General features: G+C 38.3%; 2 protein-coding genes across 6 annotated transcripts in view; one reads left to right on the top strand and one right to left on the bottom strand.

The window, feature by feature from the left end:
• Positions 1 to 824: 824 nt before the first annotated feature.
• ZNF146 (zinc finger protein 146) lies at positions 825 to 24,400 on the bottom strand. 5 transcript variants are annotated; one of them, XR_009697978.1, is made up of 4 exons: positions 23,949 to 24,033; positions 22,345 to 22,393; positions 13,404 to 13,641; positions 825 to 1,012 (listed from the first exon to the last, which is right to left on the bottom strand). XR_009697978.1 is itself a non-coding variant. In XM_061174167.1 (4 exons), the coding sequence occupies exon 4, from the start codon at positions 3,458 to 3,460 to the stop codon at positions 2,582 to 2,584; it is 879 nt and encodes a 292-aa protein (XP_061030150.1). In that variant the 5' UTR covers positions 3,461 to 4,241; positions 13,404 to 13,641; positions 22,345 to 22,393; positions 24,124 to 24,400; the 3' UTR covers positions 1,177 to 2,581. The 5 variants fall into 5 exon arrangements, 4 of the variants coding, with proteins under 4 accessions (XP_061030150.1, XP_061030148.1, XP_061030149.1 ...); XM_061174167.1 differs by lacking the exons at positions 825 to 1,012; positions 23,949 to 24,033 and adding exons at positions 1,177 to 4,241; positions 24,124 to 24,400; XM_061174165.1 differs by lacking the exon at positions 825 to 1,012 and adding an exon at positions 1,177 to 4,241.
• ZNF565 (zinc finger protein 565) overlaps positions 24,377 to 26,299 on the top strand; it is a 30,364-nt gene continuing 28,441 nt past the window's right edge. The window contains exon 1 of the mRNA XM_061174132.1: positions 24,377 to 24,535. The gene's annotated coding sequence lies outside the window, so the exon portion shown is untranslated. The remainder of the gene's footprint in view (positions 24,536 to 26,299) is intronic.

Raw genomic sequence — 26,299 nt, 5'->3', positions numbered from 1 at the left:
CAGCTTGTGGGATCTTAGTTCCCTGACTAGGGATTGAACCCGTGCCCTCGGAAATGAAAGTGCAGAGTCCTAACACCGCTGGACCACCAGAGAATTCCCTGAAGGCAATTTTAAAATGGTGTACAAACATCTGGTGCAATTCCTTAGTAGATTTAGTATATAACATCCTTTTTAAAAAGGGGGTTGTGGAACTTCATACTAGAAAGGACTAAGACTCACGTATTTAAGTCATGGTCATTCCTCCAAAACGGCTAATAAAAGATACATGGTAATGTTGTGGCATTTAGCTGAGTTTAAGAGTTGTTTTTTTGTTTTTGTTTTTTGGCTGCACCGCATGGCATCCAGGATCTTAGTTCCCCAACCAGGGATTGAAGCCTGCACCAGGGATCGAACCCATGTTCCCTGCATTGGAAGCACGGAGTCTTAACCACTGGACCACCAGGGAAGTCCTTAAGAGCTTTTTAAAAAGCAGTTTAAAGTCAACCTCAAATGCTGTATTGCTGATGTTCACCATTCAAGAAAATTGTTAAACATTATTTATATCAAGTTACATTGTGATGAGGGACTAAATAATAAGTACCTTCGGGAAGGATTGGTTTACACAATAGATTTCTGCCCAGACTCTGAACCACTTTTTTCATACCCATCTCATCCTCTCCACCTTTGTAAAAGAAACAGTAACTTGATGGGGAGAATCCCTTCAGTGTATACGTATATCAAATCCTCATGTTGTACACTTCAAATATCTTACAATTTTATTTGTCAGTTATACCAGAGCTGGAAAAAACAAACAAAAAAGGTGTATTTGTCAAAGCAGGGGGAGGAATGAAATAATCTGCAGGTTAAAACCGAGATCCAGGTATTGGCATTTAACTCGAATTGTGAACATTCTGGGAAGTTGAATGGTTTCTCTTTTTAAAAAGGAAATAATCAAAAACTTTACTTTTAATGCATATGCTGTTCCCATGGAAATTTACAGGACAGGAAAATGGTCATTCCAAAGTCAGTTTATCTGAAAAACACAAATTATATGAAGTCTGTGTGTGTATCCTTATTTAAACTAAATGTTCTTAAAAATTCCTAAGCTCAAATGATATGTCACAAAATAGTGTTAGAAACGTGTAGACCATATAGTGTACACTATATCATGTAAAAATAAATTAAAACAGATTTGGATTATGCTGTCATTTTTAATTTTAATAAAATAGATAATTTCATACTACATAGAGAGCAAGTCCATCCACTCATTGATAAAATTTTAGAAATATTTTCTATAAAAAGTTTAGTAGCTGATTGCGAATGAATCCATTAGAACATGACTTCTATAGGTACAGTGTTCCCATCCTCACCCCCATTCTTGTTAATTTTGAGAAAATTTTAAAATACAGAAAAGTACAAAAAATAAGACAAGATATCCATATACCACAATCCAGAATTAACCAGTATTTCAATATATTTTCTTGCAGTCTTTTTTTTTTTTTTAAGAGAAATGGACGTTTATATATAAAACTGAAGTCCCCTCTAACCAGTCCAATCCCCCCCTCTCCTACACGCATTCCCTTCCCTTCTCCACTCTTCACAGGCAACCACTATCAAGAGTTTGGTCTGTATCCTTCCAAACCATTTCAAAAACATTTAAAAAACATACATACATATATGTATCTATTACCAATATATAGCACTGCAATTTTGAGAGAAGTTTTATTCAAATTTACAAAACTCATTGTATTATATGTCATTCTGCAACTTTATCTTTCCCCCTCAACATGATTTTTGAGATCTTTCTCTGTAATACATATAGATCTCATTTATTACATTTTACAGATATACAGTATTCCATCATAAGTATTTTCCATTTTGTTGCTGATGGGCATTTAAGTTGTTTCCAATTTATGACTACTACATATCATGCCACAGTAAATAGCCTGGTACACATTTCCTGAGCATACAAACTCAGAGTAGAATTGCTAGGTGTTTTTCAATTTGCTGTAAGGAATGTTTCCCAACTCCCAAGGTCATAACCATTTTAGTATGTAGCTTTTTCATATTACTGTTTTTAACCTAACCCCCTTGGATCTTACCTTTGTGTATAGTTCGTGGGTTTTTTTTTCCCCTTGGAGAACAAATTTCCTCCAAATCATTTTTCAAATAGTCCCATTATATTCTCATCTCCTGATGCCATTTCTATAAATTCTAATAAATGCATAGGTGTTTCCAGAATCTCTTCTGTTCTGCTAAATCAATATCATAAAAGTCTCTTCCTTTCTAATACTTGCAACCTTTTTATTTTTTTTACATTGGTGAAGATCTCCATATCCATGCAGACGGCAATGTTAAACATGTTTTCCATTCCCAATTTTAGTGGAAATGCATCTAAAGTTTCAGCATTACCTTTGCTGTTTTTTTTTTAACTGAATATTATCATACAAATGTCTTTCTCTTCAGGATGAATTCTCTGGTGTCCTTTAAGTTTTTAGCTTTTGTTTCTCTCATTTGTGATGCTTTCCTTCAGAATGATTATTTCTGATATGTTATGAGATGTAAATTCCTGATGAACACCTTTCATGATATCCACAGGTTTTTAATGAGTATGAATTTTCTGGTGTCTAATATGGTGTGATTTCTGGCTGAAAGCTTTCCCACATTCACTACATTGATAAGGCTTCTTACCTGTGTGTATTCTCAAATGTAGAGCAAGGGTTGAGAATTGAGAGAAAGCTTTTCCACACTCATTACAACCATAGGGTTTCTCACCTGTATGGCTTCTCACATGCACCGTAAGAGATGAACTTTGAGAGAAGGCTTTTCCACATACATTGCATTCATAAGGCTTATCACCTGAATGAATTCTCACATGTACAATAAGTGACGTTCGCTGAGAGAAGGCTTTTCCACATTCATTACATTCATAGGGTTTCTCTCCAGTGTGAATATTTTGATGTTTTATGAGGTACTTCTTCTGACCAAAAGCTGTTCCACATTCACTACACTTAAAGGGTTTCTCTCCAATATGAATTTTCTCATGCTCTGTAAGGTTTGACTTGCCACTGAAGGTTTTCCCACACTCCTTACATACAAAGGGCTTCTCTCCTGTGTGAGTTCTCTGGTGTCTGATGAGGTTCGACTTCTGAATGAAAGCTTTCCCACAATCCTTACACTCAAAAGGTTTCTCTCCAGTGTGAATTTTCTGATGGGTAAGAAGGTTTTCCTTCTGGCTGAAGGATTTTCCACATTCATTACATTCAAAAAGCTTCTCTCCAGTATGGGTATTTTGATGTTTAATAACATACTGCTTTTGGCTGAATGCTTTTCCACATTCATTACATTCAAAAGGTTTCTCTCTATTATGAAAATGCTCATGCTCAGTGAGAGTTGATTTGTGGCTGAAGACTTTCCCACATACCTTACAGGCAAAGGGGTTTTCCCCACTACAAACTCTCTGCTGACTGAGGTGTGACATCTGAATGGAAGCTTTCCCACATTCACAAGATTTCTCTCCAGTATGAATTTTTTGATGAATGAGAATTTACTTTTAGCTGAAGGTATTTCCACATTTCTTACATTTGTAGGGCTTCTCTGTGTATGACCTTTCAAATGCAGAGTAAGAGATAAGGTTCAAGAGAAAACTTTATCATACTTAGTACCTTCAAAGCTTTCTCTTCAACTCTAAATTTTCTAATACTCAAATGAAGTTTTGTTACATTCACTGGTTTCTCTCCAGTATGAATTTTCTTCTACTCAATGAGATTTGTTATCTAGCTAAAGGCTTTTCAATATTCCTTAGAAGCACAAGGTTTCTCTCCAGCCTGACTTCTACATTTATGAGGTGCAACATGTGAGTGAAAGTTTTACCACATTCAGTAAATTCATAGGTTTTCTCTCCAGTATGAATGCTCTGATATCATATGGGGTTCAAAATTTTTTAAATGAAGGCATTTCCACACTGATTTACACCTAAAAGGGGTTATTACCACAAGGAGTAAGCTGTGGCAGGATTTCCAAACTAATTGATGATTCTTTCCTACACAACTAAGTCTAAATTGTGTTTCAAACTCTTTCTAGGTTAAGTTGAAAAAGGTGTTGCCTTAAAAGATATAAGGTTTGAGATCAGAGGAAGTATTTTTCCAATTTTCTTATATTCACTGCTTTTTTCCTCAGTCTGTACTTTACTGGAGCTGGATGCAACTTGCCTCCCAAGTCTTGTTGCCTCTCTATCTGCTCATCATCTTCTCAGGCTTCTTCTAAAATGGAGTACAAAGAATCATCATTTAAAGGAGTCAATGTGCTTAGAACTGTGGCTGGCACATGGTAAGCACTCAATGTTAGCTTTATGTTATCATCATTATTCATGAATTTTCCCATTACTAGTAATAAAATTTCAGATTGTGCTTTTGGGGATGAACTTGGGTAGCCCACCTCAACAGTATGAAAGAATCCTCATGACCAATGTCTCCAACTTAATTTTGAGAAGGAAACCCTTATAGAGGACCCCTGGTTGAAAATTAACATTCATATGTACATAAAGCTTAGATTATTCTTGAAAAATAATCTTTCTTATTTCATAATCCAGCAAATTGAATATAACAAAAAATGAGGAATTAACAAACAGGATAAAGAGATGACCACATAAAATTAAGAAAGTCTACCTGGGATTCCTAAGAAATGGAAAAAGGAAAAATCAACTGCTTCCTTCTAAAACTCCATTAAAATGACAAGAAAAGGGAAAATGGTACAAACTCACAAGAAAAAAGAATATGATAGCAGACATCAATACACACAGGTATTAACAAAATTTTTGATAACATAAAGTACATGGAAGATTTTCAACACACAGAAGAGCTCAGGAAGTTCAAATAACATAAAGGTATTCCAGAAGAGGATGCCAATGTCAAGCAAGCCAATTTGTCCCACAAAATATCAGAAAGACTCAGGAAATGAAGGGAAATCAAGTATCTCAAAAGAAGGAATGAAGGATGGTTGCTGGGTGGAAAAAAAAAGATTGTGCGAGTTGCAGCTGGACCTCTACTGTCAGTCAGGAGGACAAAGGACCACTACTCTGTAAGAAATGGAAGTTATTCTTTGCAGAAATTTAATCAGAGTAGCTCTAGTCTCAGGGACACTCAACAAATGAGATGACAGGTGCTATACTGATATCAATGGGATCTATATGTAATATGGTGAAACCTCCAGTTCCATTATGCAGCTGATGCCAAAAAGTGTTGGCAACCTGTGAGCAGGATATGAAAGGACCCTTTTCTGGACAAACTGAAAGGCCAGTGAAAAACTTAAATAGGATGCCCACCATCTAAGATGATACTTGTTGCTTGTACTCTTTTTTTTTTTTTTTTTTGCCGAAACGAAGTACCTGGCCACACCTGAGTTCATGAGAGTAAGGCAGTATAACGCTTCTGCAGGAGGAGACCCTGAGTCCATAAGGCATTCTATTTTTCATCCACTAAAGCCTACCAGATGACTAGAAGCACCCAGGCACGAAAGAGCTTACATTTTAGTGAATCACTCTTAAGTATGACTGTGCAGCCAGTGTTCCACACACATTAGAGGAACCCCACTAACATGACAGATCAACATTGAGAGAAAAAAGAAAGTCTAAGGAAATAAAGGTAAGTCACAGCAAACAACAAAACCCTAAAACCAATCACAGTTATGAGAAGATATTTTATCAGTGAAACAATAACAGGATTCTGTAAGCAAGAAGCAGAAAGAAAAAGTTCCCTTACAAATTAAGACTGGGGTTGAGGGGGTGGTGAGGGGGAAGGTGGTAAAGTAGACTGTATTACCATTTACCAATAACAGGGTCTCCTAAGTGCAGAGGGGTCATACTGTTAATATGAGCACAGGTGACAAGTGTCATTTCCTGGTAGAAGTTTTGTTTGTTTGTTTGTTTGTTTTGGGGGGGCACGCCTTGGCTTGCAGGATCTTAGTTCCCTAAAACCAGGCATCCAACCCGGCCCCCAGCAGTGAAAGCGTGGAGTCCTAACCACTGGAATGCCAGGGAATTCCCTCTCTAGACTTCTTTTTTTCCCTCTCTTTTTTTCTTTTTCTTTCTTTCCTTTTTTTCTTTGGCCACACCACGCAGCATGTAGGATCTTAGTTCCCCGACCAAATATCGAACCTCTGTGCCCTGCAGTGGACGTGCAGAGTCTCAACCACTGGACCTCCAGGGAAGTCCTCTCTAGAATTCTTAAAAGGCCCACTTGGTACCCCACACAATGAATAATAAAGATGCATACCTAGACACATCACTGTGACATTTCAAAACAGAAAAGAGGCCATAAATGCTTTCAGAAAAAAGAACATATATCATTCAAAGAAAAAGGAATCAGAATAAAATTTCCCAACAGAAAGACAGGAAGTTAGAGATAAAATTCTGAGAGAAAAATTTTAAGCTTAGCCTATCAATCTAATAAGACAGTCAAATAAATCCATTTTTCAGATATGCAAATGCCCCAAAATGCACCTTTTCTCCCAGGATGGTACTAGAAGATGTGTTCCACCAAAATTAGTAGACAGAGAAGGCAACAGATATAGAATCCAAATAAGAGGGGATGCATAGGGGAAAAAAATGAAGAAAATTTCTATGATAATGGTGATGAAAACCTATAAGTAAGAGCTGACTATCAAGTCAGAGTACAGCCAGTCTAGACTGAAGCAGGAGGACAAAAATTCTAGAAGTAATATCTCTAAGGGGAAAAATGGAAGGAGATTTCCCAATGCATTTGACCATGTGGAAACAAGTATTGAGAGGGCTTTGAACTATTCTGAAGTAAGTCCAAGGGAGTCTGTGCTAAATATAGGAAACCAAGCAAGGAAAAGCACTTGGGCAAATCATCTAAGTTGTGAGCTAAACCTAGCCACTTTTCTCATGAAGCACCATTTTTTACTTTATTTTATGGAGCACCACTAATTTGCTTTAAATAAATTAATAAATGCCTTACAAACTATGGTTATTAAGCCTTGGGTATTGTTTGCCAGGAACTTCCTTCAGACAGAACAAAGTAAGACATCATCTTAAGGAAAACAACTGACAGTATATGTTGCCAATGATAGAATTCGAGTTTTCAAACAAAAATTAGAATTTTGGAAAACCATAAATCCTCCACCATGAGACTGATAGCTTCCCAATACTTAAAAAACTTTTCTAATGAGACTGGTGATGTTAACAAACTGTGATTTTTTTTTGTTTGTTTTGTTTTGTTTTTTGTGATGTTTTGATATTGTATAATGAGATACATCAACATTTGAAAGATCTCCATAATTCAACAAATGCATGATATTACAAAATCACGCATGGGTAAGAGATCCATTCAAAGTTTAAGACAAACCAATGGATTTTATGTAAGAGAACAAAAAAATGTGTTTCAAATTTCACATTATGGCTAATCTTAAAAAAAGTGATCACTTGTCAAGTGTTGGTATAGTACCAAAGAATATTCACAATTATCTGAAAAGGCTACTAAAATACTTCTCCCTTTTCTAACTACACCTGTGTGAAGCCACAATTTTTTAATATACTTCAACCAAAACAACAGGTTACAATAGCAGATTCTGCTATCTCCTATTAAGCCAGACAATAAAGATATTTACAAACATGCAAAACAATGCCACTCTTCTCACTAAATTTTTTTATTTTGGAAAATTGTTATTTTTATTAAGAAACGACATAAGTTTATATGTAATGGGGTTTTTTTAAATTAATAAATGTTTTTAAAAGTTTCAATTTTTTTGTTAAATAAAGTAAATATCACAAAAGTCCACATAATAAACCAAAGCTCTTTGCGGGTCCTCAAGTTTTAGAACTGTAAATTTTATTGCTATTGGGTACTGGGTTTCCTTCTGTGGTGATGAAAATGTGATAACGGTGATGACTGCACGACTTTGTGAATATAATAAAAACTACTGAACTGTATACCCTAAAAGGGTAGATTTGATTATCTGAATTATATCTTAATAAAGCTGTTATGTAACAAAAAGAAAAAAAAAAAATGTGAAGAGTTCCTAAGACCAAAAACTTTGAGAACCTGATGCTCAAAACACTTCTCATTATTCATTCCACAAATACCTTCTTCTTTCCTTACTATATGCCTGGCACAGTTCTAAGCTCCAGGGATAAACAGTACTGAACAAAACCGACAAAATTTTCTGCACCCATCAAGTTTACATTCTAGTGGACAGAGACAAATAATAAACAAATGAAGGAGATGGTTTGTTAACAAGTTTTAAGTGTTATGGGATAAAATTAGGAAAGGGATAGAGTTTCAATTTCAGATGGAGCGGCCTCTGAGAAGGCAAGATTCAAGACATGAAGGAAGAAAGAGTGATCTGGAAGAAGAGCATTCTAAGCAGTAGTTAAGTAAGTTCAGAGGCCCTGAGGAAAAGCCTGCCAAGCATGTTAAATATGCAATCAGTGAGTCACAATTACACACATTATGTTCCTTATGTCCTTTGGCTTAGCCTGATCCCCTATTTTTTACACTTCTTGGAATCCACAGAACCTCCTGGAAGCAGCTCCAGTAACATGCTCTTAAAAAGACTTCTCCAATCTTGTCTCTTACTTCTAAACATCTTTCCCTTAACTACTAATCACAATCACATTCACTTTTCTTAAAATAAGTGTTTCATATGAAATATTTTTAAACCCAAATTTGTATGTAGCTAAGTCTTAACATGCTAACTATAATCTGAGATGCTGGATTGCAGTAACAGCTCCACTCTTTTCTTTGGATGGCTGATAGCAATTATTTTTTAAAAATAGGGGGCATTACCAAGGGGGAAAAAAGGATGGGAGGAGAGTTTAGAGTTTAAAGACTAAAAAGACAACAACCAAACCCAAAGCTTAAACCTTGACTGGATTCTGGTATTTTAAAAAAAGCTATAGAGGGAGCTCCCTGGTCGTCTAGTGGTTAGGATCTGGTGCTTTCACTGCTGTGGCCTGGGTTCAATCCCTGGTCAGGGAACTGAGACCCCGCAAGGCTCGAAGAGGCCAAAAAAAAAAAAAAAAAAGAAAAAAGCTATAGAAAGTATTCTGGAGATAACTGGGGAATCTGAATATGGACTATTACATAGTATTAGCACATTATGACTAATCATCTAAGGCGTGATAATGGTATTTTTGTTATATAGAGGGATGACAGTATTTTTAGAAAATGCTTAATTTTTTAGGAGTGAAGTGTCATGCTGTTTGTGTGCTGTAGTGCACACAATACACATGCACTGGGATACAGATACATCAAACACGGCAAAATACTAACTACTGAATCTATGTGGTGGGTATAGAGGAGATCACTGTACTCTTCTTTCAGTGTTTTATGGTGTTTGAAGATGTTAAGAATTGATTAAAAAAAAAACCTTCCACAATAATAATTCAGATTTAACAAGTTACCACATGTGTAATCAAAACTGCAAACAGAAAATATAAAACATGGGCCTTCCTTTCAACAAGTTCGTAAGATATCCAGACATAAAAACAAAAAAACACGTAAGATGGTATTTACTAAGGACTTTTGAATTTCTGTGGAAAATGTGAAGTAGGATGGACAATCAGAGGGGAGATCAAAAAAAGAGGAAGTAACAGGTTTAAATAAGCAGGAACTAAAAAGGTAGGGTATTTCATAATCAAAGGCCAAGATTTAAATAGTTTTATAGAAAGGAAATATGTTCACATTTATATTCACATGGTTAACATGCCCTCTCTTGATGAGAGCAAAGTGTATCTTTTAAAAGGTTCGACTGACCATATCACAAGGACCATAAGAAAAGAAATAATCCAGACCTAATTTGAAAATGGTTTGAAGTAACGTCTGGACCTGAAATAATGACCTGAAATCTCTAATTTGCGTAGAATATTAATAATTTCACGGTCTGACACAATGAAAATGAAGTCAATTGGACAGTTGTTTATCCCGTAAACAGGTAAAATTATGGTGGGCAAGACAAAAAGGCTGGAGGTGCCAAAATAAAAATTGATATTTATAGAAAGAGTTACTTCTAACTTCAGAATGAATGAGTCACTTTCTAGGAATTAGTTTATAAAGGGAAGGAGGAAAGGCAGAATGCAGAGTTCCAGAAGCCACCTCCAGTAAGAGGATGAGGGGGGGAGGGCGCAAAAGATAAGGAAACACTTAAGACAGAAAAAGCAACATCTCAGGCCATCAAAGCACCAATCAAGCTTAAGTGGGAGAGAATTCCTAGAGGAGGGACTCAAACATAACATAAATAGATGCTTTCTTCTAAAATGATAGACATCTCTGCTCACTTTATGCCTGTGAAGGAGAAAGATAAAGAGGAAAAAAAAGGGAAAACTGCATTGTTGATAAGAGTAGGAAGTAGCTAGAATTCTAATGTCTTATGAGAAAGGATATGAGTGGGCAGCTGCCACTGCTGTTTTTAGGAAGAGCTCTCATGCACAATGCTCTCCAAAAACAAAAGGCACAGCTTCAAGGGCCATTATCACCACCTCCTTGTTTCTAACAACAGAATCCAGGAATGTAGGCTGGATGCAGGAGACTTGGTGGACACACTGGCATCCCTGAGTGGTAAGAAAAGTTAAGACTGAGCAAGAAAATGCAGAGACACCATCAATGAATAAAGCAGCTTATTAGTACAGCAGAACAGAAGTCATCACAACTTTCTATCTCCCTCAATTCCTGACTTGTGCATCCAACTGTCTACCTGAATATGCACTTAGATGATGGACCAGTAGATATGTCACAATTAACGAGTCCAAAAGAAAACTCTTGATCTATCTCCCAAAATTCCTGAAGTCTTCCTATCTCAATAAATGGTAATTCATCTTCTTCTAGTTAAAGAGTCATCAACAACTCTTCTTTCTCTCATAACCAACATAAAATAAGTCAATCTTGTCAGCTGTTCCTTTAAAATATCTTAAGAATCTGACTATGTGTCACTAAGTACAATTACTACCTAGATTACTGCAATAGCCTCCCATTAATCCCCTCTACCATGTTTTCTTTATAGCAGCCAAACTGTAATTCTGATCTTTTCACTCCTCACCTCAAACCCCCCCGGCTTTTTTCCCCAAATATTTCATTTTTATTAGAATATTTTACTTTTGGTGGTAGAACATATTACGATCTCAATTATCCTAACAGGCTTTTAAAGGAAAGCAGTTCTGGGACATCCCTGGTGGTGCAGTAGTTAAGACTCCAAGCTCCCAACGCAGGGGGCCTGGGTTCAATCCCTGGTCAGGGAACTAGATCCCACATGCATGCCGCAACTAAGAGTTTGCATGCCACAACTAAAGAGCCAGCAAGCTGCCAACTAAGGAGCCCACGAGTAGTGCCGCAACTAAGGAGGACACGAGCTGCAACTAAGGAGCCAGTGAGCCACAACTAAGGAGCCAGCAAGCCACAACTAAGAACTGGCACAACCAAATAAATAATAAATATTAAAAAAAAAAAAAAAAAAGAACCCAGAATTCCTTCAGGTTCACATGCCTGGGAGGAGCAGGAGAAAAAAAAAAAAAAAATAGGAAAGTAGTTCTATCTGCCAAGGCGAGAAGAACCAATGTTTAGAGAATGGTTACTAAGCAGAGAGGAGTAGAGTGACTCTTCCTCCATATATGTCAGCGAACTTGAATACGCTCAGCTTTGATACCTTACCAACTTGCAAAGCATCTAATGGTGGCTTGAGCCACAAGGGATAACTGAATTATGGTATTTAACAATATTTATTGCTTGACTACTGGCTTCATACAATTTGGTGATTTACCTCAAAACCCTTTGATGGTCTACCAAAATCACTCAGAATAAAGGCCAAAGTCTATGATTTAGACTGTTAACCTAACCAAACCTATTCTTATTCCCTTTGTTCACTCTGCTCCAGCCCACTGCCCTGATCATTATTTCTTGAACAGCACGCTTCAGCCTCAGGGTTTTTAAGACTTTTTGTTCCTTTTGGCTGAATGTTCTTCCACCAAATACTGCATGCCCCACTCTCATACTCCTAAATGCCATCCTCTTAAAGAGACCTTTCCCTGACCAACTTATTTAAAATTATAACCCCCAACTGGCCCTCTCTATGCCAGTTTTCCTTGCTTTACTCTTCTGCATAGGACTCACCACCGAATATATCTTTTACCTATTTATTCATAGTCTGTCTTCCCCAATTAGGATACAGGCCTCAAGAGGGAGGAATTTTTGACTGCTTTGATCACTGACATTTCCCTAGTAACTGAACTGGTGCCAAATACAAATCATTCAGTAAATATTTATTGAATATACGAATATACCATGTTGGTAGAAATGTAAATTGGTTTACTTCTCTTGAGAACAATGTGCCTATTTCTATCAAACCTATAAATAAACATAACTTTGACCCAGCACTTCCACTTAGAGTAAATTATGATGTAACTATATCTGCACATCTCTGCAAAGCAATATAAACAAGTATATGCACTTGCATCTTCAATTGCATAAGCCTGGAAACAACCTAAATGTCCATTAGTATGAGATAGGTTAAACAAATTAAATGTTGATAGAAAAAAAAAGAAAACTATGTACACAATAGAATACATACCACCATTTACATGAAAAGGAAAACTGAGGGCTTATATATATTCATATTTGCAGCACAGATACATAATATATGCTGGTTTATTCGTAGACTACCTCAAGAAGGATACATGTGAAACTCTTAAAAGTGACTGCATCTTTGAAAAAGAACTACAGGACTCAGGGTCAGAACAGCAGACTTTTTCACTGTATACCTGATGTTCAAAAATGTTTACAAATTCATGTATTACATTAAAAAACAAATACTGACTCATACATCCATACACACATACACAGCAGAAAGGTAGAATTGACTTCTAAGGCAAAAACTTCTGAAAGAGGTTCATGGGGGCAGAAGGGAGGGAGGCAGGAGTTTGTTGATGTATAATGGGGGCGTTGGATAAGAAGACAACAGGAAGTGTGATTACAGATGTAAAATATAATGCTGAGGCATTTAACCACTGAAAGAATGAGAGAAATTGGTAAGTAATAAAAAAGAACCTAAATATCAGATAATATATAAAGACTTAAGACATATAAAAGAATGCACAAGGAAAGGAGTCTATACACATCAGGGGATATGAGACTGAGGGTATCATGAAAGAGAGAACAATCACACAGACGCAGTACAAATGAAGTGCGAAGTGCTGACATGCAGAATAAAGGTAAGAGGGGAACCTGGTCCTCTAGCATCTGATTAAAGGAGTAGACTACTAAAAGAAAAAATGACTGGAAATGTCCTTCAGGTTTCTAAAGAATTCGTATCAAGTGATACTCTAAGACTAGGGCCTGTAAGAAAACATCCTTAAAAGCATTTCAGAGGTGGCAATGCTGACTGAACAACTGTGACCTGCCTGGTTGTGATGCACTCACCTGGACAAATTTCCTTTACACTTCTTTCTCCGCCATCCAGAGTTCGTCTTCTTGCTTCAACAGAAGATCACATACAGCTTGGCCAGCTTATAACCTGCTATTGGGGAAATGACACAGCACTAGAATGTTAATGCTGGAGCCAAAGTTCTGTCCTAGAACTCAGGCTGAGCCCTGGGGCCTCCTGGCCTTCCGAAGGATGAGGAAGGTGCAGTCTCCAGGAATGCACAAGGAAGCGACCCTGTGAAAAAGAACAAAGTAATGACTTTTTGTCTTAGAGATTAAAGCACACACAACTAATATGAGCAAAGGGACTATTTGGGTCCTGAATTTCAAAGCCATACACTCATTAAACCTTTTAAGGCTCCACACATCCAGAAATGGAGGAAGAAAGAAGGAATGTATTTTGAAAATTTGACCTCCATAGGAAAAGCTGTTCATACCTTACATGACTGGCTGCTACTGTTCTCTAGCACCACATTCCTATGTAGGCTCCTAAGTGGATTTTAACTGTGGCCCTTACTCCTGGATGAAATTCAATACTCATATCTATGACTAAAACAACATACACCTAACAGAACTAAGCCACATGGATAAAGTTGTTCTTGACAGTATTCAGGAATAAAAACTGAAGTTTACCTGGAGTCCTAATATTTACTTTGTTAGCAATATACTCTGAAAGAAACTATATACTAAAAATATCCTGTAAATATATGTTCATCCATTCAAAAAAACGTTTTTAAGAACATTATTCAGACAATGGACAAAATTTGAATATGGATTTTGAATTAAACAATAGTATTGGCATTATATTTTCTGATTTTGATTACTGTACCATGGTTATGTATAAGAATGTTCTTGTTCTTAGAAAATTTATGCTGAAGTATTTGCAGATAAAGGGAGCATGTATACAACTTAGTCTCAAATAGTTCAGAAAAAAAATTTACACACATATTTGGAGAATAAGAGAAGGAAAAATAAAGCAATAAAAAAGTAAATGGTTGGTGAATTTGGGTAAAGGGTATATGGGACTTCTCTGCACATGTACCCTTCTCTAGAAAGGGTACATGCAACTTTTCTATAAAATTGAAACCATTAAAAAAGAAAAGCAAAATCCTAAAAAAACCTAAGTTACTACTTATACACTCTATCTACTATGTGTGTTGAAAAAGCTTGGTCACCAGCTTGTGCTGGGGTGTAGCAGATGGAAGGCTTAGAGCCTACTTTAAACAGTAATGTACACAGAGATAAACATGAGAGGGCGAGTTGCCTAGAAACAGCCTGCAAAAGGAGATCAAGTTTGATCTTCTGGACATTCAGAGTGTCAGGTTTCTGAGGATCATGCAGGCAAGTATATCCATTACACAACTGCATATATAAATTAGGAGCTCAGAACAGCCTAGAATGGAAATGGGAATTGGTCAGTTGTCAGAATATCACTGCTGTTGAAGACAGGTGGAATACTACTGTGACTGCTTATAGAGAACATACACAGTACGTGAAGATGCTCAAGGACAGAATCCTAGGAACACCAAAGCTCAAGGACACAAGGAAAGGTTTCACAGGAGCATGGTGGCTGCTTAGTTTCAATCTTGCAAATACTTTTCCTGAAAACCATATAAAACATCAAGAATAATGGGGTAATGGGGAGGGTGGAACAAGGGGGCAAGAAGCTAATCCATACACTACATCTGTAGTGAAACTAGTAGGGAGAATTTATGTTAACTCTAAATTATTTGTAAGTGCGGCCCAAAAACCCAAAATAGCCGAAGTGGTACAGGAACCACAATAGTGTAATACGTGTAGCAAGAAAGACTAGATAATGGCGAGAAGTCCTTGAGGTAACAGATCTCAGAAATAACTAGCAAATATTCATTCTCAGAATGAGGGATTCACCCTGAGTGAGAACTGTTGTAATGAAGTCTAATTATGAACAACAAGACTAGCAACAAAAGAAAAAAAGAAAAAGCCAAACCCCCAAACTCCATATATCTCTGCCAAAGGGAAACCCAAACAGGAGGCCTAAAGAAGTTACAAAGAAGCCTAGGAAGAACTCGAAACGCTGAGGGAGATTCTCAGGGCTTAAGGAGTTCAGAAATCTGCAGCTAGTATTTCCTTCCAGAATGAGTAGGCCTTACCCTAAGACGGAACTAATGAAAGCAAGACCTAGATTAAACAGAAAGAGACTGCAGGGGAAGCAGAAAGAGCAGGCTTAAAAAGTACTTGGGGGCTTCCCTGGTGGTGCAGTGGTTGAGAATCTGCCTGCCGATGCAGGGGACATGGGTTCGAGCCCTGGTCCGGGAAGATCCCACATGCTGCGGAGCAACTAAGCCCATGCACCACAACTACTGAGCCTGCGCTCTAGAGCCCACTCGCCACAACTACTGAAGCCCGTGTGCCTAGAGCCCTTGCTCCGCAACAAGAGAAGCCACCATAGTGAGAAGCCTGCGCACGGCAACAAAGAGTAGCCCCCGCTCGCCATAACTAGAGAAAGCCCGCACACAGCAACAAAGACCCAACACAGCCAAAAATAAAATAATAAATAAATAAATTTATATATTAAAAAAAAAAAAGCAAATGCATCATCCTGGAAAGCAAGTACTATGAAGATTTACGGGAAACAGAGATGGAAATAAAAGTCTGCCTCAACCAGGTTAGGGTCATCTAGCCAGAGAAGGTGTGGAAGCCCTCTGCTTTTAAACACTAGAAGAGGCACATGAGCTTTGAAGTATAGAATGCTACTATGTTTCCTTTTTCCTGGTACTTGTCTATGAATATCTACCTCATACAAACATGAGAAACACAAAATATTTTGTCTGTGTCCATACAAGGATGCTTTAAGGAAAACAGTGGCAATGAACAGCATAATTTTCCAACAGTTAAACTCACCTGAAAATTACTGCCACAAGCAGATAGAAAATGAAACACAACGTAACAAAATTAATTTTTTTAAAAAGACATAAAAACTTTAAGAAGCAAGCAAAGCTATAAAAAGAACATAAAATATAAATGGAGAAACTGATTTAAGAAATGGTCACCCAAAAGGAGGAAATGAAAAAAAATTGGAATGGACATCTTACTTTTGTTATATTTGACTTTTTTAAAGACTGCAGCTGGACTTCCCTGGTGGCGCAGTGGTTAAGAATCCGCCTGCCAATGCAGGGGACACGGGTTCGAGCCCTGATCCGGGAAGATTCCACACGCCGCGGAGCAACTAAGCCCGTGCGCCACGACTACTGAGCCTGTGCTCTAGAGCCCGCGAGCCGCAACTACTAAGCCCGCGTGCCACAGCTACTGAAGCCCGCGCGCCTAGAGCCCGTGCTCCACAACGAGAAGCCACGACAATGAGAAGCCCACGCACTACAACGAAGAGTAGCCCCCGCTCGCCACAACTAGAGAAAGCCCGCGTGCAGCAACGAAGACCCAACACAGCCATAAAATAAATAAATTAATTAATAATAATTAAAAAAAAGACTGCAGCTATCAGAGTTTAGAGGGATTTTTATTTCCTTGATTAATGTGATCTTTCCTGGTTGTTGTATCTGAAGCATAGCAGTGGTCTCAGCCTTAAACTTTTTGTTTCTACTCACATCCCCAGAGACCCAGGCAGCATGGGTAATTTATACATACATAGGTAATCATAATCTATATCTGACCACGAAAGCCAGCATCTTATCTAATGCAAAAATATTGAAGGCATTTCTATTAAACTCTAAATAAAGGTAAGGATGCCCACTGCCTCATTTTAAAATATAATTATAAACAATAATTCAATAAATTAAGCAGGGAATAAAATTAACTTATAGAAATCAACAAACTTTGGGACTTCCCTAGTGGTGCAGTGATTAAGAATCCGCCTGCCAATGCAGGGGACACGGGTTTGAACCCTGGTCTGGGAAGATCCCACATGCCACGGAGCAACTAAGCCCGTGCGCCACAACTACTGGGCCTGCGCTCTAGAGCCTGCGTGCCACAACTACTGAAGCCCGCGTGCCTAGAGCCCGTGCTCCACAACAAGAGAAGCCACCGCAATGAGAAGCCCGCGCACTGCAACGAAGAGTAGCCCCCACCCACCGCAACTACAGAAAGCCCGCAAACAGTAACGAAGACCCAACACAGCCAAAAATAAATAAATAAATAAATAAATGTGTATATATATAAAAAAGAAATCAACAAGCTTTATATATAGCACAACGACTCCATTCATAACAGCAATATAAAAGATAAAGTACCTAGAAATAAACTAAGTAAAAAGTGCCTAAAACCTATATGAAGAAAATGTTAAAACACTCTAGAAGACCCAAAAGTAAACTGGAATATATACAACACATATCATGTACATGGACAAGAATATTTAACATTATAAAGATCTAATGTCCCTTTCCCTAAATTATTTTACAAAATTTAATATAATATCAGTAAGTTTTTTTCTAGAACTAGACAAGCTGATTCTGAAGTTTACAAAGAAAAATAAACAAGAATTAGGAAACTGAAAAAGACAAGCAATAAGAGTAACTATAATAGATATTAAAACAAAATTATAAAGCATCCATACTAAAAAGATAAATATTGGTACACGAATATAGGCTGGAAGATGGATGAGAATATAAACTCCAGAAATAAGACCAAAAACATGAGAATTTAGTATATGATCAAAATGGAATCTTAAAATAGTAGAGTTAAGGCCTTTTAATAAATGTTGTTGGAAGAACTGGGTAGCCTACTGGAAAAACATAAACCTGGATGCAAACCTAAATATCATACACGAGGATATGAAAACCCATAGAAATTATAACCTTTTAAGGATTTGAAAGTATAGGTGAAACCTGGAGTGGGAAAGGCTTTCTATGACCATAAATGAAAAGACTGATAAATCTATTACATAAAAATAAAAACTACCTGAATCCACATGGTTTAAAAAAACAAACCACTGTGAACAATAACAAAACACGAATTTAAAACTTGGAAAAAAACCTGCAACTCATTTCACATAGGGCTAACCTTTCTAATGTAATTTAACAGCTCCTAGAAGAAAGAGATACCCTATAGTAAAAGGAGGAAAAGGATATGAACAGAGTTCCCAGATAAGTACATGTGGCCCTTAAACATATGGAAGATACTCAACCTCACCCATAATTGAGATGTAAATTAAACCTACACTGAGATACCAATTTTCACTCATACCTTTGGCAAAAAAAATATTCAACTCTACATTCTGATGATAAGGTTCTAGGAGGAAAGGTGTTCTTGTAGATTGCTAATGGAAATGAAAGTACTTAGCCCTACGTGCAATTCTACTTGTAGCAATCTACTTTGGAGATAATCTTGCATAAGTACAAAATGACACAGATGAAAAATTATTCATTACTGCAGTAACAGCAAAAGATTGGAAACAACCCAAATGTCCAAGAGCAGAATCAACTACGGTACACGCACACAATGGCATCTTATTTATAAGGCAGTTAAAAAGAAAAATATATATATAATGATTAATAAAGGATATCTCCAGGACATATTGTTAAGAAAGTGAGGAACACAGATGTACATAGTATATCTTTTACGTAAAGACAGTGGGGGATAGGAGGGAAGAATAAACATACACTAATGGCCCAACAAACAAAAAAAATCTACTTGAAGGATAAAGAAACAAAAAAACAAGAAACTATATTTAATTGGGACAGAGAAGAATGTGATGGGGAGGGGAGCAGAATGAGGTATCTCTATGAGATATAGTTTTTGTTGAATCACAGAAATGCATTATTTACTTTTTATATGATAAAATTCATTTTTAAAAAAAGCAATCCCTGAACTTGAAATTGAAACAAATGAACTCAACTGTACATTAACTTGGTAACATAATTCCTCAAAGAAAGGATTTATAACAGAGAACTTTGACTACACATCTTCCGTGGGATGCATTCTAAGGACAAAAATAGCTACAAAGAAAATTTTCACATGATACAGTATGTTTATGGTTACTACTATCAACATTGTTATTTTTGAAACCATTTTTTTTTATAGTGCAGGATAAAGCAAATAATCCCATACTTATATTAACCTGTTCCAAAATTTTTACTATAAAATACAATTAGGAGCTAAGTATGAGGCAAAAATACTGAACCATTTAAACTGAATTATAAATATTAACATGAACTCATGATTTTTCAAAACAGGTTTTCTAGTTCTGTCTCTGAAATGGCCTTGAAACAATGTTACCTCTGCAGCAATAAAATAACATCCAGGAGCTTCCCTGGGTCTGCCCGCCAGTGTAGGGGACATGGGTTCTATCCCTGGTCCGGGAGGATCCCACATGCCACAGAGTGGCTGGGCCCGTGCGCCACAGCTACTGAGCCTGCGCTCTGGAGGCCACAAGCCACAACTGCTGAGCCCGCACACCGCAACTACTGAGGCCCGTGCGCCAGGAGCCGGTGCTCTGCAACAGGAGAGGTCACCGCGATGGGAGGCCCGCGCACCATGGCGAGGAGTGGCCCCCGCTCTCCGCAACTGGAAAAAGCCCATGCACAGCAATGAAGCCAAAGAAGCCGAAAGTGGGGGGCAGAGGGGAGAACGAACATCCAGCACCCAGATCTTGGTCTCCAATACCACTCTCCAGTAAAAGGAACCAGAGCTCCTTGAAGAAATAGCTAATTCCAAGTCTGGGAGGGAAGGTACAAGATGGGCCTGGAGTGCAAGATAGCTTTCAAAGTTAAATGGGGGCAAATTAAAATGAGACAGGAGTTAGCATGAAGGAACATCCACTGACTAAAACTGTGACAATATGACTATCAAAAAGAAAACTAGCTGCAGTTATTAGAGCACAACTTTAAAATGATGCTTAAAGAAAAAGCCAGGATAAACTTGACACAATTTGAGGTAGCAATCAAATAAACGTAAAAGGAATGAAAAAACTAGAAAATCACTTTGCAACCTTGAAGAAATTATTGATTCAGCTAAGGATTATTTATTGGTGTTAAAACCATTCATTAAATGATTGATGGGGAATGGACATCTGTACCGTGCCAAATTATGAAACCATACAGATTACACTTTGGTCATAAAGGGGAAAATACAATCACTAATGGTGGACCAGTCATATATTTCTCTCCTGATGTTATGCAATTTGAAGATCACCTCTGATGTAGTCTGACCCAAAACAGGTCACAATTAGGATTTTTTAAAAATATCATCAGAGGCTCTGAATTAGAACCATGAGAAAGTAACCATCACAGAAATCAAAGAACAAATCTCATGAAGGAGGCAGTGATGAATTTCTAAGGATGAATGTAACCTGAACAAAGAACTCTAACTTCCTCATTCCAGTTACAAAAGAAAATGTCAAAAAAAAAATGCTTACACATGGAAATTAAAAAAGAGCATCTACATATCTGAATCTTTCAGCAATTTTTACCAGAAACAGTAAGAATGACTGTACTGTTTCTGAGGAAATTTTTTGTCCCTTTCTGAATTTTCTAAAAATTTTTATTTTATATTGGAATATAGTTGATTAACAATGATGTGCCAGGGCTTCCCTGGTGGCGCAGTGGTTAAGAATCCACCTGCCAATGCAGGGGACACGGGTTCAAGCCCTGGTCCAGGAAGATCCCACATGCCACGGAGCAACTAAGCCCGTGTGCCATAACTACTGAGCCTGCACTCTAGAGCCCACGTGCCACAACTACTGAAGCCCATGCGCCTAGAGCCTGTGCTCCGCAACAAGAGAAGTCACCCCAATGAGAAGCCTGCACAGCACAACAAAGAATAGCCCCCGCTCACCACAACTAGAGAAAGCCCGCATGCAGCAACGAAGACCCAATGCAGCCAAAAATAAATAAATAAATTTATTAAAAAAAAAAACAAAACAATGATGTGCTAGTTACAAGTGTACGGCAAAGTGATTTAGTTACACCCATACAAGTATCCACTCTTTTTCAAATTCTTTTCCCATTTAGGTTATTATATTGAGCTGAGTTCCCTGTGCTATACAGTAGGTCCTTGTTGGTTATCTATTTTAAATATAGTACTGTGTACATGTCAATCCCAAACTCCCAATCTACCCGCCCCCCCACACACACACTCTTTCCCTCTGGTAACCATAAATTCATTCTCTGAGTGTTTGCTTTGCAAATAAGTTCATTTGTATCATTGTTTTTAGATTCTGTCTATCATATATTTGTCTTTCTCTGTCTGACTTAACTTCACTTAGTATGATAATCTCCAGGTCCATCCAACCTTGCTGCAAGTGGCATTATTTCCGAGGAAGTATTATTCTGTAGATAGTAATAATAGTACTACTTAAAATTTATCCAGTACTACTAAGTAATAAGGCACTATTCTTTAGAACTCCTCGATCTACACAACTACTCCATGAATCAGATACTATTATTTTCTCTATAATACTGGATGAGAACCTGAGGCACAAGGGAATACCTGCCTAAGGTCACCAAGGTACAAAGTGGCAGAGGAAAGAGTCTGGTTCTATGGCCTATGTCCTCCTTTTAAAAAAAAATTACTTTGACTTTTGAATATATACTAAACTCATATAGTCAGGGGAAAAAAAAAAACAAACATAGAAAGCTATTTGCCCTTGTCCTATCTATGCCAGTACCTCTACCCCCAACAGAGGTAGCCACTCTCACTAGTTTCTTGTGGATCTTGTTTCTTAAAGGAAACAAATACAAGTATATATTCTTATCTCTCCCCTTTCTTACTCCAAATGAAGCATACCATACATTCTGCATCTTGCATTTTTCACTTAACAATACAATTCTGGAGTTATTTCAGTGTCAGTATATAGAAAGCTTCCTCCTCATTCTTTTATAGAGCTGCAAATTATTCTGTTGTATACATACATTATAATTTTATCGAACCAATCTCCTACTGATGGGCATGAATTGTTTCTAATCTTTTCCTATGTGAAACACTGCTGCAATGAACAACCTTGTACCTGTATAACTTCATGTAAATTCAGGTACATTTGCAGAATGAATTTCCATCTGTAAAATAAGTCAAAAAGAAAATACATTTGTAGTTATTATACATAATGCTGAATTGCCCTTCATAGGTCTGCTTCCTGCTAATACCAATACTATTTTAATTTCTGAGGATTTAAAATGTTACTGTTGGGGGAATTCCCTGGTGGTCCAGTGGTTAGGACTCTGCGCTTTCACTGCTGAGGGTGCCTGTTCAATACCTGGTTGGGGAACTAACATCACAAAGGCCCAGGGGAGTAGCCAAAAAAAAAAAAAAAAAAAAGTAAAATGTTACTGTTGGGCTCCAGCCTCCCCACACCCCAACTGCTTTCCTTTTTCAGAGTTTTACTAGCTATTCTAGCTTGTCTATTTTTCCATATTAAGTGCAGAATCAGCTTACCTAGGTCCAAAAAAAAAAAAAAAAAATCTGTGGATACTTTTATTGGGATAACATTAAATTAATAAATTTACTTAAATTTGCACACACTTCTTTAAGATGTCTTCCTATTGAAAAACACTGTATTTGTTCACATCTTATGTTATGCCCTTTAGCAGTATTTTAAAGTTCTTTTCCAATAGTTTTGCACATTTCTTAACTTTATTCCTCAATTTTTAAAAAACTGTTCTTGTAAATAATGGTTTTCTTCTATTATACCTTCTAACTGGCTGTGGTTTGTCTACTTGAAGGCTACTGATTTGTAGATATTGATTTGGTACCCAATTATTTAAAATAACGTGAAGGATAACTGAAAGTGGATTCCTTAGACTTTTTCGTTACTTCACAAAATCCATACAACCTGGGAACATCTCCACGCATTTAGGAGTTAAGACAACTAACTAGTCCAGACTCATGGATAAACACTGCAGGAACTAAGTTTTTTTCAAATAACGAGGGTAACCGTGCCGAACCTAGAACCCCAAACCCTTGACTCCCCAGTCCTCGGCCTTCTGCACTATATGACACTGCTTCTCAAAACGTAAGGCTGATATTTACTCTAAATTAACAGCAGACCTATTAAAGTACCCCAAAGATCAGGATATTTGAGACCGTTTGAAGCAGGCTCCCCCTAACAAAAATTTCCTTTGAAATATTTTTGCTTAAAAAAAAAAAAAAACCACGGTGATTTGCATTCTACCCCAATTAAAAAGAAACGCGCTTTTATACAAAAGTCCATTTAAAAAGTATTTACCACTTAGCTTTTATCCCCCTTCAAATCTTCAAGTAAATTAGATGTTCCAGGAAGACGGCACCGTTATTATCAGCACTTTCGACACGGGAAGTGCCGCTCGGATGTTATTCTCTCAATGCTGGTTTCCTACATCTCTCTCTTAGAAGCAACTATACACAACGCTGCACCCACAGTTTCTCCCTCAATAATCTCAAACATCCGATCAAACTTGCGGTCAAACTCAGGGTCATGCACGCTCGAACCCTCCTCAGAGGCCCCCACCCCCACCCTACATGTAGGCCAGAAGCTCTTAAACCCAATCCCCACCCTCGCGCCGCACCCCAATAGATCTGGAATCCTTCTCTTCATAACCTCCCAGACCCCATCGGCCCAAAACACCCACGTCCCACCTCCTATTTTCGCGCCACGTGGACCCAGGGGCCGGACTGACCCGCGGACAAAGACCAAAATGTCCACTCGGTGCGCTGCGCCTGCGCACTCCGAGGCCGAGTGAGCACTCCCAGAAATCTCCGCGATGCGGCCCGCACGGTCGCCGCGGCCAAGCGCAGGCTGGTATCTGATTACCTTCTATCGACAGCAACGCCGCTTTTCCGGCCTTGGACTACATTTCCCTTAAGGCTTTGCTGGTCGACATTCTATGTCTCTCCGTCTGTCTTTCCCACGCGAACTTGGCGGCCTCTTCCTGTGATTATGAAGCTCTCAGGGTGAGTACTTCTGCCTTGGAGGAAGATCAGCTCAAGCCTGGTGGAAGGTTTGGAGCCGGAACCCCAACCCCCTCTTTGAAGCCTCCCGAGGGCAGCGTCAAACGAGCCAAGCCCATACTCTGAGGTATGAGGACGCCATCTTCTCTGTAGCTGGTCTGGCTTTGGACTACATTTCCCAGAGTCCACAGCGGCCCAGCGTTACGTCTCTCTTGACGTCGTGGCGAGGTCGTTAGCTCCGCAGGGCCCCGGACGCGACCACGGGGAGGCAGAAGGTGAGGGGTCTGGGAGTCCGGGGCGGGGACAGGGCGTGTCCAGAGAGCCTTGGGTTTTTGCGCGCTGGCGCGAGCGGGCTAAGGATACACGATTCTGAATGTGTCTTTGTGTGTCATGGTGGTGAGTAGATTGTGCGACTGTGTGTGCCTTAGTGGGTGTGAGATTGTGGCTGTGTATAAGGCTGTGGAGGTGTCTATGATCGTGTTTCATTGTGTGTCCTAAGAGTGGATATGTTTGTGTTTGTGTGACACTGACCATTTGTTCAGCACCAAGTGTGTGGGTGTGAGGTGCCTGTGACTCCAGTGCTCTGACAGATTATGGCCCTGGACAGTGATAACCTCAGCCTTTCCCTGTAACACCGAGATTGGGCATGATGTCCAGGCTTCTCTGCTCTCCCTCCCCTGTGTGGGAGGGTCGGGCGATGACCCTTTAAAAATGCCCTGGTCCCTCATGATTGCTTTTCCTTGACTCTTCTCCAAGAGACGTATTGAGAGGAGAAGGAAAGAATTATTATTGAACATCCAAAAGCCAAGTTCTCCGTGCATGTTTTTCTTCTTTCCCTGAAACCCTTCGTATTTTTCGTGATGTGTGTTAAAAAAACAGAATTCAGCCAAATGTGAAGATTAATTGGCTTTATTCAACAATTAATGAATCAGGCAGCATCCCATCTACCAAGTAGAGAGATACTCCAAGGAGTTGTACAAAATGGAAGGTTTTTATAGGCAGTAGGAAAGTGGGGCAAGGAAGTTATTAGCAAAAGAAAAGAAAGGATTGTTTTAGGCCGGGACATCTTTTAGGGGAAGGGAATGGCAGGGGTCTTATCATGCAGATTACCTCACTAGTGCTAATCAGGAAATTTCAGATTGATTGTTTAAAGAGCACATTTTGTTTGTTTGTTTGTTGAGTTTTTATTTAGGAGCACATTTTCTTGAGAGAGATTGAAACTGGAATTGTCTTGTTTGCTGTTATGGGGGCACATGACCCCATTTTGGGCTTGTTATTTTTTTTTTTTTTTTAACATGTGCTTTTCTTTCCTTCTCCTGAAACTTCTTGCCTAACAAAGACACACACCACCACCCACCCCCAAGTGAACTGGTGTCCAGTATTTGCCATTGGAGTGAATTACTGAGTGCTATGGAGGTGAACTGAAAGGCCCATACCTTCCATACTCCCTACACACCTAACGTTAATCTAAATGTTTTTAAACTTTTCATTTTGAATTAGCTTTAGACTTAAAACTGTTGCAAAAATAGAATTCCCAAATACTCTTAACCCAGCTTCTCTATCAAAGCCAGGAGATTAACGCTGATAAATAACCAATCTACAAACCTTATTCAAATTTCATCAGTGTCCCTTAGTGTCCTGTTTCTGGACAAGGATCCAATCCAGGATCATATGTTGCAGTTAAGTTGGTAACTCTCCTTAGTCTTCTTTTATCTGGCACGGTTACTCAATCTTTCTTTGTCTTTCATGACCTTGACACTCTTGAGGTGAACTGGCCATTTATTTCGTAAATTCTGCAATGTAGAATGTTCCTCAATTTGAGGTTGTCTGATACTTCCTCATAATTAAATTCAGATTATGCAGTTGAGGCGAGACTACCCCAAAAGTGATGTATTCTCAGTGCATCTTATCAGGAGACACATGAGATTAATTTGTCTCATTATTGGTGGTGTTAACTTTATTTGCCAGGTTTCTCCACTGCAAAGTCACTCTTTCCATTATAATTAATGTGTCTCATGGAGAAATACTTTAGGTCTATA

The sequence above is a fragment of the Eubalaena glacialis genome, chromosome 18, assembly GCF_028564815.1.
Source record: "Eubalaena glacialis isolate mEubGla1 chromosome 18, mEubGla1.1.hap2.+ XY, whole genome shotgun sequence".
Lineage (NCBI taxonomy): Eukaryota > Metazoa > Chordata > Mammalia > Artiodactyla > Balaenidae > Eubalaena > Eubalaena glacialis.
The sequence above is the reverse complement of the archived record's forward strand: the minus strand, read 5'-3'. Positions and strand labels throughout refer to the sequence as shown.

Bases quoted from the DNA above. Each gene is read 5' to 3' on its own strand.
- ZNF146 (XM_061174167.1), bottom strand. From the start codon at position 3,460: ATGTCACACCTCAGTCAGCAGAGAGTTTGTAGTGGGGAAAACCCCTTT.